This window comes from Mustela putorius, unplaced genomic scaffold (assembly GCF_011764305.1).
Source record: "Mustela putorius furo isolate JIRA1106 unplaced genomic scaffold, ASM1176430v1.1 tig00003853_pilon_pilon_pilon, whole genome shotgun sequence".
In the NCBI taxonomy this organism is placed as follows: domain Eukaryota; kingdom Metazoa; phylum Chordata; class Mammalia; order Carnivora; family Mustelidae; genus Mustela; species Mustela putorius.
In genome coordinates, this window is record NW_025422005.1 from 21,424,422 (window position 1) to 21,439,566 (window position 15,145).

General features: G+C 39.4%; 1 protein-coding gene across 18 annotated transcripts in view; it reads left to right on the forward strand.

Moving 5' to 3' along the window:
• The window catches only part of EPB41 (erythrocyte membrane protein band 4.1), a 194,345-nt gene that overhangs the window by 166,922 nt on the left and 12,278 nt on the right, over positions 1-15,145 (forward strand). For 9 of the 18 annotated variants that reach the window (XM_013046811.2, XM_013046812.2, XM_013046817.2 and 6 more), the window contains one exon: positions 11,190-11,318. In XM_013046811.2, coding sequence (XP_012902265.1) covers positions 11,190-11,318 — 129 coding nt within the window. Of the gene's footprint in view, positions 1-9,522; positions 9,973-11,189; positions 11,319-15,145 lie in introns of all 18 variants that reach the window. The other 9 variants (XM_004740989.3, XM_004740988.3, XM_045064066.1 and 6 more) reach the window with 2 other exon arrangements.

Genomic DNA, 15,145 nt, shown 5'->3' on the forward strand with positions numbered 1-15,145 from the left:
ATCACTTTATCTTAAGTTAAATCCTCCAGGCTGAGTCCTACAGAATGTCCCAGAACCGGAAATAGGATCTCTCTTAGTGTATAGGATCCAGAAGATAAAGATGAGAAATGAGGCCTTGGTTGTGGTTGAGGCAGAGTTGTCATGGCTTTTGTTGGGCCCCAGGATGATCTGGTTTCTGGTATTAAAATCATTAAATAGGGGTGCCTGGGTGGCTCAGTCTGTTAAGGGTCTGACTCTTTTTTTTTTAATTAATTAATTAATTTTTAAAATTTGACAGAGATCACAAGCAGGGAGAGAGGCAGGCAGAGAGAGAGGGGGAAGCAGGCTCCCTGCTGAGCAGAGAGCCCATGCAGGGCTCAATCCCAGGACCCTGGGATCACGACCTGAGCAGAAGGCAGAGGCTTTAACCCACTGAGCCACCCAGGCACCACAAGGGTCTGACTCTTGATCGCAGCTTAGGTCTTGATCTCAGGGTCATGAGTCCAAGTCATATATATACATATATATATATATATGTATATATATTACATAAATATATACTATATATTTATATATCAAATAAACATATAATATATTAAAAATAATAATAAAATAAAAAGCAAAAAACATTCAATAAAAGGATTTGAACTTTTTAGAAGAAAATAATTAGTAGTTTACATGTTTATTGGAGATATTTAGATCAATAGCTTAAATTCCCATTAATTAAGTCAAACCTCACACACAACATCAAAAGAAAACTCGACTGATACCCAGAAGCAAACAAACCAAAAACACCTCATTATCAAACCAAATGACATTTTGTACCTCTAAGAATCATTCAAGCTTCATCAAAAAAAGTATTTGTGGTATTCTGTGGCTGAGTCCCTAAGAATATTTATGTCAGGGTCAAACCCTTGCTGATTTGGAGTAGAGTGTTTGAGACGGTTTAAGATGGTATTGGTAGGGGTACCTGGGTGGCTCAGTGGGTTAAAGCCTCTGCCTTCAGCTCAGGTCATGCTCCCAGGGTCCACATCAGGCTCTCTACTCAGCAGGGAACCTGCTTCCCTTCCTCTCTCTCTCTGCCTGCCTCTCTGCCTACTTGTGATATCTGTCTGTCAAATAAATAAATTAAATCTTAAAAAAAAAAAAAAGATGGTATTGGTAAAGTGGGTTAGACCAAGATAGTCATGCAATTTAGTGAGAGAATTTGTATTTTGGTCCGGCTGGACTATGAACATTTTTCTGCAGTTATTATCTGTATTTCCTACTTCTCAGTTTCATCCATTCGATAAAATAAAATGTCAACTTAGCATATTAATGGCCCTCTCTTAAAATTTGTCTTGTTTTTAGTAAGTAAGAACACCCATATTTATTCATATTTGTCTATACTATCCATTAAACATGGACATATATGAAGATAAATTTTTCATAAGTATTTTAGAGATAGATCTTTGGAAGCATTGAATAAAATATTAGGGAAAGGCATTCTTTGCAAACTCAAAATTCAGCATATACTGATTCCCAGGCTCTCATTAGAAGTTATCTCTATAACTGACATGATTATTCTCTTCTTTCATTCAAAATTGTTCTGTCAGCTGTCTAATTCTGCTAGTATGGACTCAATAATATTATTGACTGGCATATTTTGATGCTTAATGTAACAGTATCATACCTGCGAATGCACCAAAAAATTAACAAGACACAGTAATTAAACTCGAGACCAGCTCTCGAGTTTAATTAATTAAAGTTGCCTTCTCCGCAAGCTTCCACCATTGCCACCACCATAAGATATATTTATCTTGGGGCACCTGGGTGGCTCAGGGGTTAAAACCTCTGCCTTCGGCTCAGGTCATGGTCTCAGGGTCCTGGGATCGAGCCCTGCATTGGGCTCTCTGCTCGGTGGGGAGCCTGCTTTCTCCTCTCTCTCCGCCTGCCTCTCTGCCTACTTGTGATCTCTCTCTCTGTGTCAAATAAATAAATAGATTTTTTTAAAAAAAGGTATATTTATCTTGTGTAGATATACTTAACTAACATCTGTACATATCACTGTCAAAATCTTCAACTAAATCTAAGTACATAGGATCAGATCGCTTCTTTCTTTCATCTATCCCCAAATCACCTAAAAGATGTTTTTCTTCTGAGATGGCTTTTAAACCATTTATTGAATTTGCTCAGTCATTCTGATGTTTTATACTTGATTCCAATAAAACAAGATTTAAGCCTGAGGTGTAAGGCACTCAGGCAAAAAAAAAAAAAAAAAGAAGAAGAAGAAGAAGAAAGAAAGAAAAATATAAATCATTCCGACTGAAGTGTGATAGTGTTGATTTGTAGTATATATATCACTTAATCTAGAGTTACTGTTCAGATCAAGTTTTAGGAATCTTTGATTTAATATTTTATATTCCCAGTTGCTATCATGTCTGGCAGGAGAATGGTAATTTTCTTTGCATGTCTTTACTGGTTTCAGAGCTATGTTCTCTAATAAGAAAATCTACTAAGGAATTACATCACAAATACAACCATATTTTTATTCACATTCCTGAGACTAATCCTGCCATTTTTAAATCAGAAGACATTAAACAAAATATAATGAAGCTACACCTTGAAGTTGAGCTATTTCTTTTCCACCCAGATACATTAAGTACACAGTCATTGACTTTGACTTTCAAAATCCACTTGATAAATTACTAAGGTTTTATATTATATATATAAAAGAGAATGTTTATATTAGTTACCAATCATTTACATTACTTAGCATTCTTTCTATTAACTACTTTTTCTTTTAGAAAACTATTTTAACAGGTTTTTTTTTTAGATTTTATTTATTTATTTGAGAGACTGAGAGATAGTGAGAGAGAGCATGAGTGGGGAGGAGAGGGAGAAGCAGGGAGCTCCACGAGGGACTCGGCACAGTGCCTGACCCCATGACCCTGGTATCATGACCTGAGCCGAAGGCAGATGCTTAACCAACTGAGCCACCCAGGTGCCCCTATTTTTAACTGTTTTTAAATGTTTAGAGGACATTAAGGATTTATCAGCACTTCATAAATTGTTTACCAGATTCTTCAGGTTTTGTAGATTATTTCATTATGAAACCAGATACAAAAGCTTGCATAAGAAAATAATTAAATAACATTTTTATAACGGAAGTAATGCATACTCATTTAGAAAGGTTAAGAAATACAGAAAAACACAAAGAAAGAAATTAAGTTATTTGCAGTTCTTGGGGTGCCTGCCTGGCTCAGTCAGTAGAGCATGTGACTCTTGATCTCAGGGTTGTGAATTCAAGTCCCACGTTGGGCATAGAGTGTACTTAAAAACATTTATTTGCACTTCTGCTACTACTACTGATATTTTAATATGCGCTGAAATCTTTTTAATGTGTGTAGTTATACACAGGAAAATATTTTTAAATGGGTAAGAAATAAAGCATAGCACATTACCAAGGGGAGGGTGTAGTCTTTGAAGTTAGCATTTTTGCCTTCTTCCAACATTTGATTATGGTCCTGAGGTGAAAGTAGTTCCCTGAAATCACATGGCAAGGTGGCAGTGATACTGCTGTTCTTTACTTGGTCGTTATTGTTTACCCAGGATTTTAATATATAGAAAGATAAAATGAGACAATAGCAGGTTCTTTTCTCGCTTCTAATACAGAAAGGAATTGCTTTTCTGTTGCCACCCAGAGGTAAAATCAGTCTTCACTAAAGCAGGAAACAGATGATCAAATGTGTGTGGGAAAACTTACTATATGGTCCCTCCAGGGAAAAAAAAAAAAGTATATATATTTTTTCTTATGTGGCAAAATTTTAGGAAAGTTTTCAGGATTTATTTTCATTGTGATTCTTATAGGATAAGATAGTCTTTTAAGCATAACTGTGGTTCTTTCATTCGTCTGAGCTATAAATACCTTGCTTCAAAAATAACGTGAAGAGAAAAAGTCTTTGGATTGCATTTAATGGAGTGGCACTGCTCTTAATGATGTCTGGGATCTTTAAGTCAAGGGAAGAGGTAGTTTATAACTTGGAAGGGCACATACCTACCAGGGTTTGATGATCCTGAGACATAATCCTTCTAAATAAATACTCTTCAAGAGAAAACCATTAAAAAGAAAAATGTTTGGATTTTCCCCACCCAAAGAAAATACTTAATTCTTAATTATCATACTTAGCAGGTACCATTCACTTTTTAAATAAAATTGAAAACTTTCTAATAGTATTCTCAATTAAATATTTGTCTAACATTCTTGCTTTTCCTGTTCTTGAAACCAACTAGATAAGCTGGCTGTACTTTGTACAGGCAGCTGGTCTTACTGTTGTAGCATCTTTCTTCTTCTAGATCCCCCATCAGTCCAGATAAGCAACGTCTGAATTAACACCTTTGAATCACATTACGTCTCAATTTTGTCAGTTACTGTGGGAGGTTCAGACACAGTCCTATATTTGTTCATACCCTAACAAGATTCCTTTAAAGTTTCCAGGCCAATCTGGTATATGCTGTTGCGCAGAGTCTTATATAATCCAGTGGCCCTTCCTGATGGCCTTAGTTAAAGGCACAATGCTGTCAGTTAACATTCCTCACTTACCATTACTTGCCCAAGTTTGGGAGTTGTGTCATGGAGACTGTATCTTCTTTTTGCCTCCATCTTTTCTGGCCTTTCAGCCTTTTTATTTATTTATTTATTTTTAGATTTTATTTATTTATTTGACAGAGAGATCACAAGTAGGCAGAGAGAGAGAGAGGAGGAAGCAGGCTCCCCGCCGAGCAGAGAGCCCGATGCGGGACTCGATCCCAGGACCCTGAGATCATGACCCGAGCCGAAGGCAGCGGCTTAACCCACTAAGCCACCCAGGTGCCCCACAGCTTTCTTATTTTTAAAAGGATAGTGCTGGACACTGAAATCAGATTCTACTAAGAGGACTTCAGACAATCTCAGTACTTCTCAAAAGTATAGTAAGGTTTGATGCATTCTTTTGAACATAATAGGACATGTCCTCTGGTCTTACCTGAAACACTTTGTTGCCATGGAAGAAATGGGCTTTAGAATGAGAAACCAACTTGAGTTTCAACCCTAGCTCCATCACTTAACTAGCTGTGAGTTGCTTACCCTCTCTGTTTCTTCATCTCTATCTCTAAAGTAGAGGTCGTGACTACTTCATAGTGAGGTTGTGAAAAATTAAGTGAGGAAACATATTAAGGTGACTAGTGCACTATCTGGCATGTTGTGAACATGGATAATGTCACTTTTCCTCTTTACTGATGTAGGAGATAAAATCCTGGAAGAGAGAGTGGGTCTGGTCAAGTGGACCACTTTTTACATTCTTTCCTTTTGTGTGTGTGTGGTGGGGTGGGGTACAGTGAGAAAGGGAGAGAATCTTAAAGAGGCACCACACCCAACTGATGAGGGGCTCGATCTCACAACACCGAGATCATGACCTGAGCCAAAGTCAAGAGTCGGATGCTTAACCAACTGAGCCGTCCAGGCACTCCCACTTTGTATGTTCTCTTTAAACGTGCCTTTTCAGTTTTTAAATAGCACAAGGCCAAGCAGAACTTCTCAAGTCACCTGGATTTATTGAATATACTTTCAGCAATGTTCAGTTTTTACTGAACATCTATTATGTGCCAAAAACTGAACAAGAGAGATACAGAGCTAAGTAACATAAGAAATCCTTATCTTCACTACCCACCCTCCCCCCACACACACAAGAAACCCGCAGTCTAACAGGAAAGATGGATTACTAAACCAGTAATGACAAGGTGCAATGGGAACAAAAGAGGAATAGTATCTGCATACTCTAGGTAGTTGGGGGGAACTTCCAGAAATGACACTTGAGCTGAGCGTGGACTTTTCAGGCAGAAGGAATAATATTGACAATATTTACAAAGGCAGGGAGGCAAAAGAAAGCATGCTGTGCTAGAAACTGAGTTAATGGAAAGAAGGGTATCTGTGGAGGTGTGGCAGGGTAAAGCTGGAGAGAGAGGTAGGAGTCATATTTTAAACTATTTTCTATGTCTTACTAAAGGGTCTGAACTTTAACCAGAGGCAGTGAAGAACCACTAAAGACTTTTAAGCGGCAAAATGGAATTCTCGAAGTTTCATTTTAGAGATAAATACTTTAGGGGTGCCTGGGTGGCTCAGGTCATGAGCTCAGAGTCCTGGGATTGGGACTGAGCCCTGAGCGGGGTGCACCCACCTCTGTGGGGAGTCTGCTTCTCCCTCTGCCCCTCCCCTGGCTCGTGCTCTCTCTCTCTCTTACTGCCTCTCTAAAGATAAAATCTTTAAAAAAAGAAATACATTAGCAGCAGAGTAGAAGATCTGTTTAAGAAAAGTTTGAGGGGCACCTGGGTGGCTCAGTTGTTAAGAGTCTGCTTTTGGCTCCAGTCATGATCCCAGGGTCCTGGGATCGAACCCCACATCAGGCTCCCTGCTCAGCGGGAAGTCTGCGTCTCCCTCTGTCACTCCTACTGCTTGTGTTCTTGTTCTCTCTCTCTCTCTCTGTGTGTCAAATAAATAAATAAATAAATAAGGTTTGAGATGAGAATGAAGGAAGGAAAAAAGCAAAGAAGAAAAACTATTTAGGGCATTAGCAGTAAGTGAAGGGAGGCATTACAAGAGCCTGAATGAGGGTAGTAAGCGTGGGAATAGAAACAGATAGATAAGGGCAATATTAAAATGGAATGGAAATGACTTGTGGTAATTCACGGGGGCTGTTGGATGTGTATAAGGAAGGCATTGAAGATGATTTCAGGATTCTGGCTTGGAAGACTGGACGGATGATGGTGCCGTTTACCAATATAACAGAAATGATGGAGGAAGTTGGGGTGGCAGGTCCAGGCGGCAGCAGAGATGAGTTTAGCTTGGGGCATATTGCATTCCATATGGCTGGGAAGATGTTCAGTAAGTAGTTGGCTGTGTCCAGATCTGGACAACAGAGCCAACTGGGAAGGTCGATTTAACCATATGTGAGAATGCTCTAAGTGATAATCTAACCCAACTGTTATTAATTTTCCTTTTATTTCCAGTGACTAACATGTATTAAGTGGTCAGCAAATATTTGTTGAAGTGATGTTATTATGGCTGCAGCTTTTATCGGCGGTCTCCTCTGCACATGCTTTGAAACAAAAATTATTGCTTGATCTAGTTTTATTCAACAGTAGGCAACTTTGCCCAGGTGTTCCTGGCCTAAGCTATGTTCAATTCATAAATGGCTTCTTGACGGCAGACCACCACATATCACTTGAGCAGACTGGTATAAAATCGGCTCTTAACTTGATTTTCTTAGGTACTTTCCTGGTTATAGATCAGCCTTCTCGCTTGTGACAAAATTATTTGGAAAAGCCGTGAAGTTTTTCTCCATGTGAGTGAGTTTGTATATGCTGTTCATAGTGTTAGAGCTAGCATATAACAATTTGAGAGAGTCTATTTGTTTATTACCAGCTGATCTATTTTTGAACAGCTCACAGCTTGGTCTGACTCAAAAGAAATGGTTTGAAAAGTGCCCTAGAAAGTAAGACAGTGCGTAAATAATAACTAATTTATTCTAGTAAATAAGGTCCTAGCATATTCTAGGTACTCAGAACTTTGGTTGAATTAAGTGCCTTTATATGGCACTTTAGAATTTACAAAGTGCTTTCACGTATATTGGTTTTTTTGATCTTTGGAACCCCATGAGTCAAACCAGGTATTTTTCTCATTTTAAGTATGAGGAAATTCACATATCCTTAGCAAGAATATTTTATGTATCTCTGATTTGTCTGCAGACAAAGACAGTTTCTGTTGTTTTCTCTCAATCCCATTTTTCATGCCATGTGTGATCATGTGATCTTCATAATCAGTCCATGAAAGACCTGCCTAATCTGAATTCAACTTGTACCACTCTGGGATGTTCTTGAGTTGATGGTTTCAAGATGGCTTAGAAGTATGGCCTGAAGTTCTTGAGTGCAGCACCTCTTTGCTTGACTTAATAGGGCACTGGTTTATATCCATCACAATGTAGTTTGGTTTGCAAGTCTAGGAGCAGCAGCAATTTTTTAAAAAATAAGAATACGTGTCTTGTGATTTGAGCAGTAACATGTGTACGTACAATCCAAGCATGTGTCATTGATTCCAGGAATACCTTTTGAAAAGAGTCCTTTTCTGTTAGTAAGTTCGTAGGTGGTATGTAATATGGGAAGTTGATCTTGGCAAAATTTCAGGCCCACGTGGCTTTCTGGTGAGCACATGCACGTGTTTACCTTTCCTGACATTTAGCTTCTTCCTTAAGCCTGTTGGTTTTTCACCTGGCTCATATTACTTTTTTACTCATGTGAATTCCTTCTCCTCTACCTAATAAACCTTTCTTTAAACTTTAGGTTTATGTCCATCCATGGTGATGTTACCTTGTCATCCACATTCTCTTGGAAGTACTTATTTTAGGTCTGTTTTTTCTGTGGTGTAAGATACTTGATCCAGGAAGGAACTGTTTCCAGGACTTACTTCTTAGGTATGGCAATAGGTCATTCATTTGTGAAGAAATATATCTTGGGGTGCCTGGGTGGTTCATTTGGTTAAGCATCTGCCTTCAGTTTAGGACACGATCTCAGAGTCATGGGATAGAGCCCCCCATCAGGCTCTCTGCTCAGTGGGGAGTCTGCTTCTCCCTCTCCCTCTGCCCTTCTCCCCTGCTTGTATGCTCTATCTTGAATAAATGAATAAAAAATCTTCTTAAAAAGTGTGTCTCAGGGGCGCCTGGGTGGCTCAGCGGGTTAAGCTCAGGTCATGATCTCAGGGTCCTGGGATCGAGTCCTGCATCGGGCTCTCTGCTCAGCGGGGAGCCTGCTTCCTTCCCTCTCTCTGCCTGCCTCTCCATCTACTTGTGATTTCTCTCTGTCAAATAAATAAATAAATAAATAAAATCTTTTTTTTAAAAAAAGTGTGTCTCAGCTACTGGGTCACTTTTATTATGTTTACAAAGAAATCACTTTTTTTGATACTTAATTTCATGACAGTGGTTGGATTAAGTTTGTTCTGGATGTATTCGATGTTTTAATCCCTGCCATCCAAAGTCGAGACTTTAGTCTCTCTATCAGGGCCTAGTATGATATTTATGGTTTGGTGATATGAAACATTTTGCAACCTGATCAGGCTTCTGGAGAAGATGTTTGATTGGCTCATAAATCGCATTGTTCCCTGTGTATAGTAACAAGTTAGGTATTCAGGAATGGCAAAGTAACTCTTTTAAGTATGAAAACTATGTGTTATACATGGAAGATCATAGTAACACAAAGTGCTTGGTACTATGTGAGGCATATCTAAATTAGTTCTTAGGTTAACAGGGTTATAGAAATAAGACCATAATGAGGTTGGAACTGCTTAGACCACTAATGTATTTATGAATGAAGAGCAATTGTTCCTTTTGGCTACCTCAGGAGCTAAGATTCTTGGTTTATATTAATACTGATATTTTCAAGACCTCTTAAAAATCATTGTTGATTCTCAGAGTTCACTGTATTCCCTACTTATTCCTAACCTTCTTGCTTTTGTATGTGTTCATTCATTTGTAGAATATAAATGGCATTCGCACAGAGGAGGCGGCTGCCGTGGCAAAGGGGCCATCTACCAACCCTGACTCTGAATGGGATGGTCCCAAGCATTCAGTAATTCCTAGTAAGAGCCAAATGACCACCCCGTCGGAGTCTCCACAAAGCTTTGAGTTTGGCTCCCTGTCCATAAGCAGCAAGGAGACAGAAGAGAAGGAGCGGGGGGCAGCTGGCTATCTTGATGTTAAGGAAATACCAAGAGGCTCAAGTGGGGAATGTATAGGAATGGAGGAACAGGACAGTGCCTTAAACTTCTCAGTATCGCCAGCTTCCTCTCAGCTGCAACTTGGTGAAAAAAAGGCAGAGAGTAGTGAAGAACATGTTACACCAGGAGAGCCACTTGGAAAGCAAAATGGATCATTTCATGACTCTCGTGTGGGTAACCAGTTCCCCAGCCTCATTCGAAGTTTCCAGGTAGTAACCGATTCAGTGATGCAGGTCTAATGACTCACTCTGGGAGAGGGCCAGAATCTACTCTGTGGAGGTGGCGGTGGTGGTGGTGGTGAGGGCAGTCACCTCTCTGCTTTTTTCAGAATCAAAGAATAAAACCAAACCCCTTGATTATTACAAATAAATTTATTCAGAGGAATTAACTCCATGGCCAGAAACGCTTTCACCCCTGATGATTTAAAACTCTTGGGGGTAAGTTCCATCTGCTTATCTTTATGAAGCTGGTGTGAGTGGGTTCCTCTTTTCTTTGCTCAAGTGTGGGCCATATACAGAGGTGAATTTCTGAGACTTTTATGGTGAAGAGCCATTAGTGTTCTGAGGCCATGCTCAAAATTTCAAATACTCTTCATTAGAAGAGGCAACTGATCTTTTTTTTTTTTTTTTTTTTTGAGATTTCAGACCCCAGATAATGATTTCTGTATTGCAGCCACATAGTACAGCCCACCACTCCCACTGACCCCACTCACAAGGGCTTCCATGCTCACAGGCACTAATCTATGCTAAGATGGGTGGCCACTTAACTTTATCACAATCAACTGGTAGTTTTAGGGTGATTTGTAGTCTTTGGCAAGGTGAGCTAATGGACAAGAAGCCTTCGATACTCCACTAATGTTCATTCTTCTGAAATTCTGAGATTAATCACCAGGTGGTGGTAGGAGTGATGATTTTCTTTCCAGTTTTCCAAATACTGTTCCTTCTCAATAAATCCAAAGCGAATGTCTGACATTGATTTGAAAGAAGTTAATGAATTCCAGGATAAAGTGTTCCAGTGCCATTGCTGTTTCATGTCCCATTTGTAGTTAGTGGAGGAAATGTGACTGATTTTCCTAATTGTAATGGCACAGTCACAAGGACAAACAAAAGTGACTGCTATTTGGCAAACAGTTTCAAATTCTGAAGGTCAGTCTAAAGTGTTTTATATCACTGATCGTAACCGTCTGATCTTACAGCTTTCCATTAAGGATATGAAAATGATTACAGTAATGCTGTTTTTTAATATCCCTCTTGATTTGACACCTTGTCAAGGCTACTTGGAATAGTCTCCAAGGCTTGGGCAGAGATTGATCTAGCCCTTGGCTTGATTAGAGCTATCACTTTGATCAGATCAATGTCAGAAGATTAGTTCTTCGCAGCCTTCCGAAGACTCTGGTAACTAACTCTGTTTCTTTACTGCTTCACAGCCTCCCCTGGTGAAGACTCAAACCGTCACCATCTCAGATACTGCCACTGCTGTGAAAAGTGAAATCCCAACCAAAGATGTCCCTATTGTTCACACTGAGACCAAGACCATCACTTACGAGGCTGCCCAGGTAGGACATGATGTGCTGTTTCAGAAACAAAGACTGGAGTAAACACAATAGATAACCTTCTTTCTTTACAGAGTCTCTAATCATTTGCTGCAAATAAAACTAGGCTTTTCTGGCGTAATTCTTTTTAGAAGAGCTTACTGATCTGAGGATGTCCCAAAGTACTTACTTCATTGAAAGCAAAGTTGTCTTGCATCTAACTGCTTATATCCCCCCAGTTCAGTGAGAGAAGGCAGTCATGGGCTTTGGGTCACACAAATCTGAGGTCAAGTTCCGGATCCTCCACTTATTCCAGTTACTACCAGTAACTGAATGTCTCTGAGCTTTGATTACCGCCCTCCAAACACCACCCACCCCCATCCATGATGTTAGTATCGGCCTCATGATTTAATTCAAACTTTTAAAAAAATTTTAAAAGATTTTATTTATTAGAGCACGAGCATGAGCAGATGGAGGGACAGACTCCCTACTGAGCAGGAAGCCTGACTTGGGGATCAACCCAGGACCCCAGGATCATGACCTAAGCCAAAGGCCCCTGCCTCATGATTTTATTATGAAGATTGTATAAGATACAATACTGTATGGACTTGACTTGAGCATCATGCCTGAAAGTGTAAATAAGTAACAGCTATAATATAACTTATTATATTATATTGTATAACATGTAATTGGCTCAGTTGGAGGAGTGTGCAACTCTTGATCTTGGGGTTGTCAGTTCACGGTCCACATTGGTTGTAGAGATTACTTAAAAATAAAATTTATAAATAAATAAATAAAAATTGGGGTGCCTGGGTGGCTCAGTGGGTTAAAGCCTCTGCCTTTGGCTCAGGTCATGGTCTCAAGGTCCTGGGATCAAGCCCTGCATTGGGCTCTCTGCCTATTTGTGATCTCTGTCCGTCAAATGAATAAATAAAATCTTTAAAAAATAAATAAATATATATAATTTTAAAAAATTATTAAAATTTATTACAATTAAATTTAAAATCACAAGAATTTAGGCATTTAAAATTTTTGTTTAAATAAAAATTTTGTTTACTTTCAGTAAAATTTCTCCTTCCTTATTGGTAATTTGAATGAGTTAAGAGTTGCTTTATGTTGAATTGTTTTTTTTTTTCTTTTTTTAATTCATAAAATCCAAAAGTTAGAAAAAGTTTTCCCCCTATAAACTGATAAGCAAATATAAGCCAGTATTTGTTGAGCATTTATGTATTAGGCCAAAGAAACGAAAATTGGATGAAGAGTTAGACAATTTGAGATTATATGAAAGGCTCTTCCTCTGAGGCTAGTGTTGTCAGGAAAATCCTCTCTGAGGAGGCCACATTTTGGCCGGAGCCTGCACGGCAGGAACAAGGCAGCCATGTGAAGCTCTGCTGAGTGATTTCACCTAAATCCTTACGACTCATCTTCACACCGTGGACTGGAGGACCCTTTCAGGAACCGGCATCCCTTGCCAATTAAAAACATGTGCTTTGCAACTAGACAAATGGAACTTGTATCCTAGCTCAACCACATAACTAGCTGGATAACTTGAAACAAATCAGTAATCTCTTTCCCCTCTGTTTCTTTGGCTGTAAAATGGGGCTAGTATCATCCTCCATTGCAAGATCTGGGGGAGAATTTAGTGGAACGATGTCTGTACAGTGTTTGGTCTATTCACAGATGCTAAGTCACTGTTAGCATGCTACTCCCATCTCTCTTGTGGTCTAGAGTGTGGCATTTGGTAAATAAGGAGGGGTTGCTTGAAGTGTTTTTTAGCAGTGGTAAGAAAGCAGCATCACTGAGGCTGTGATTTTTGGAAGATGATTCCTAAGGCTGTGTGCTGAATATTTTAAAGTAAGGCGATGCCTGGAGTCAGGGATATGACTAGAGCAAGTCTGGGGAGATGCTTATAAGGGAGGACACCTGGAGGAGATGAGAAGAAAGAGCTGGGGCAGGAGAGACTGAAACGAATGACTAGGAATTGGCAGTACAGGGGATTGAAGAAGGAAGGAATAGGAAATTACTTTAAGGTTGTGCACGTCATTAACCTGAGGATGTAAGAATTACTTTCATATGGTAGGAAACTCTCTAAATTGTTACTGCCATGGAAACAACCTAACTCGCCATCAGTAGGGAACAGGTTGAACAAATGATGATATAGCCAGTTAGTATAATTCTGTGCAGCTCTTTAAAAAAGCTTCTAATGGGAATAATCTATGTGATAAATTAATAGATAAAAAAGCATAGTGGGGGGTGGCACCTGGGTGGCTCAGTCAGTTAGGCATCCACTCTTGGTTTCAGCTTGGGTTGTGATCTCAGGATTGTGAGACCGAACCCTGCATCAGGCTCTGTGCTGAGGGGGGAGTCTGCTTGAGATTCTTTTCCTCCCTCTCCTTCTGCACCTCCCCATCCTCTCTTTCTCTAAAATAAATAAATCCTTAAAAAAAAAAAAAAGGCATGGTGGAATATGGTGTAATAATACGCTGTTTATAGGAGGGAAAGAGGAAGCTTGTACATGAATATATTATCTCCGAATGAGTACTCAAAAAGAAAACCCAAAAAGCAGTGTTGGCCTCTGGTGAAGGGGACTGGGACTCCAGGACTGTGGTCAGGAGTGGAAAGGAGACTGACATTTCAGTTTTGAAGTGAATTTTGTAGCATATGCATGAAAGTTGTTAGGACGAAGCTGCCTACCAAAGCCCACATGGTTTGAGTGTAGACCCTGTAAAAAAGAGAAAAGGAGGCAGTCGTTTTAAAATGTACTCATGTGGGTCCCTGGGTGGCTCAGTGGGTTAAAGCATCTGCCTTCAGCTCAGGTCATGACCCCAGGGTCCTGGGATCAAGCCCCACATCCGGCTCTCTGCTCAGCGCTCCCCCCCCCCACCCTGCCTGCCTCTCTGCCTACTTGTGATCTCTGTCAAATAAATAGATAAAATCTTTTTTTTTTAAATGTACTCATGTATCAGGGAAGTGTAGAAGAAGCTTGATGTAGTAGGTAAATCAGGTGGGCTTTGGAGTTAGACAGTGATCTTAATTCCAACACTTGCTAGTTCTGTGACCTTTGCAAGTCACTTAAACTCTTTGAACCTTAGTTTTCTCTTCTGAAAAATAACTTTATAAGGTTATTAAAATAAAGATAATATTTGCCTGGCATATAGTAGGTATTAAAAATGGTAGCTATGACTGTATTATATTGTTTCATATCTTAGTTCATTTTAACAGGGCTTAAGACAGTCAAACAAAATACACAACAATGACTTCTTATTCATGCTAGATGGTAGAGCATAGCGGAGAAAGTACTGACTTTGGAATCGAATTTTCTGGGTTCAAACCAGCTCCATCATTTACTGATGTGCCATCAGGTTACTCTCCGTGCCTCATTGTCCTCATTTGTAAAATGAGACCAATGATGGTTCCACTCCATGGGGTTGTTGCAAGGAATAAGCTAATGTGCATTTCAAATTAAGTTGTCACCACCATGGAAACAAACTAAATGTCCATCACAGGGAACAAGTTAGATAAACTGTGGTACATCCAATGAAGGTAATTCTAAACAGCTGTGAAAAGCCTCTGATGGGAATAATCTGTAGGATAAACTGGTAAATAAAAAGGTGCAGTGCAGTATGGTGTAAATGAGGTCTAGAAAAATGTGCCTGGCATATAACAAACACCAGACAGTTATTTGCTATTGTGATTTATTTACCTATAACTATTTCTGCTCCTGTTTTTATTATCTTGCCAAACAGGTTAGCCCAGGAACTTTTTTTTTTTTTTTAAGTTATTTTACAGTTCCCATACTTTGGGGAATGTGTCAGAGGAGACAGGGAGCCAGAACAGGATTTTACTGTTTG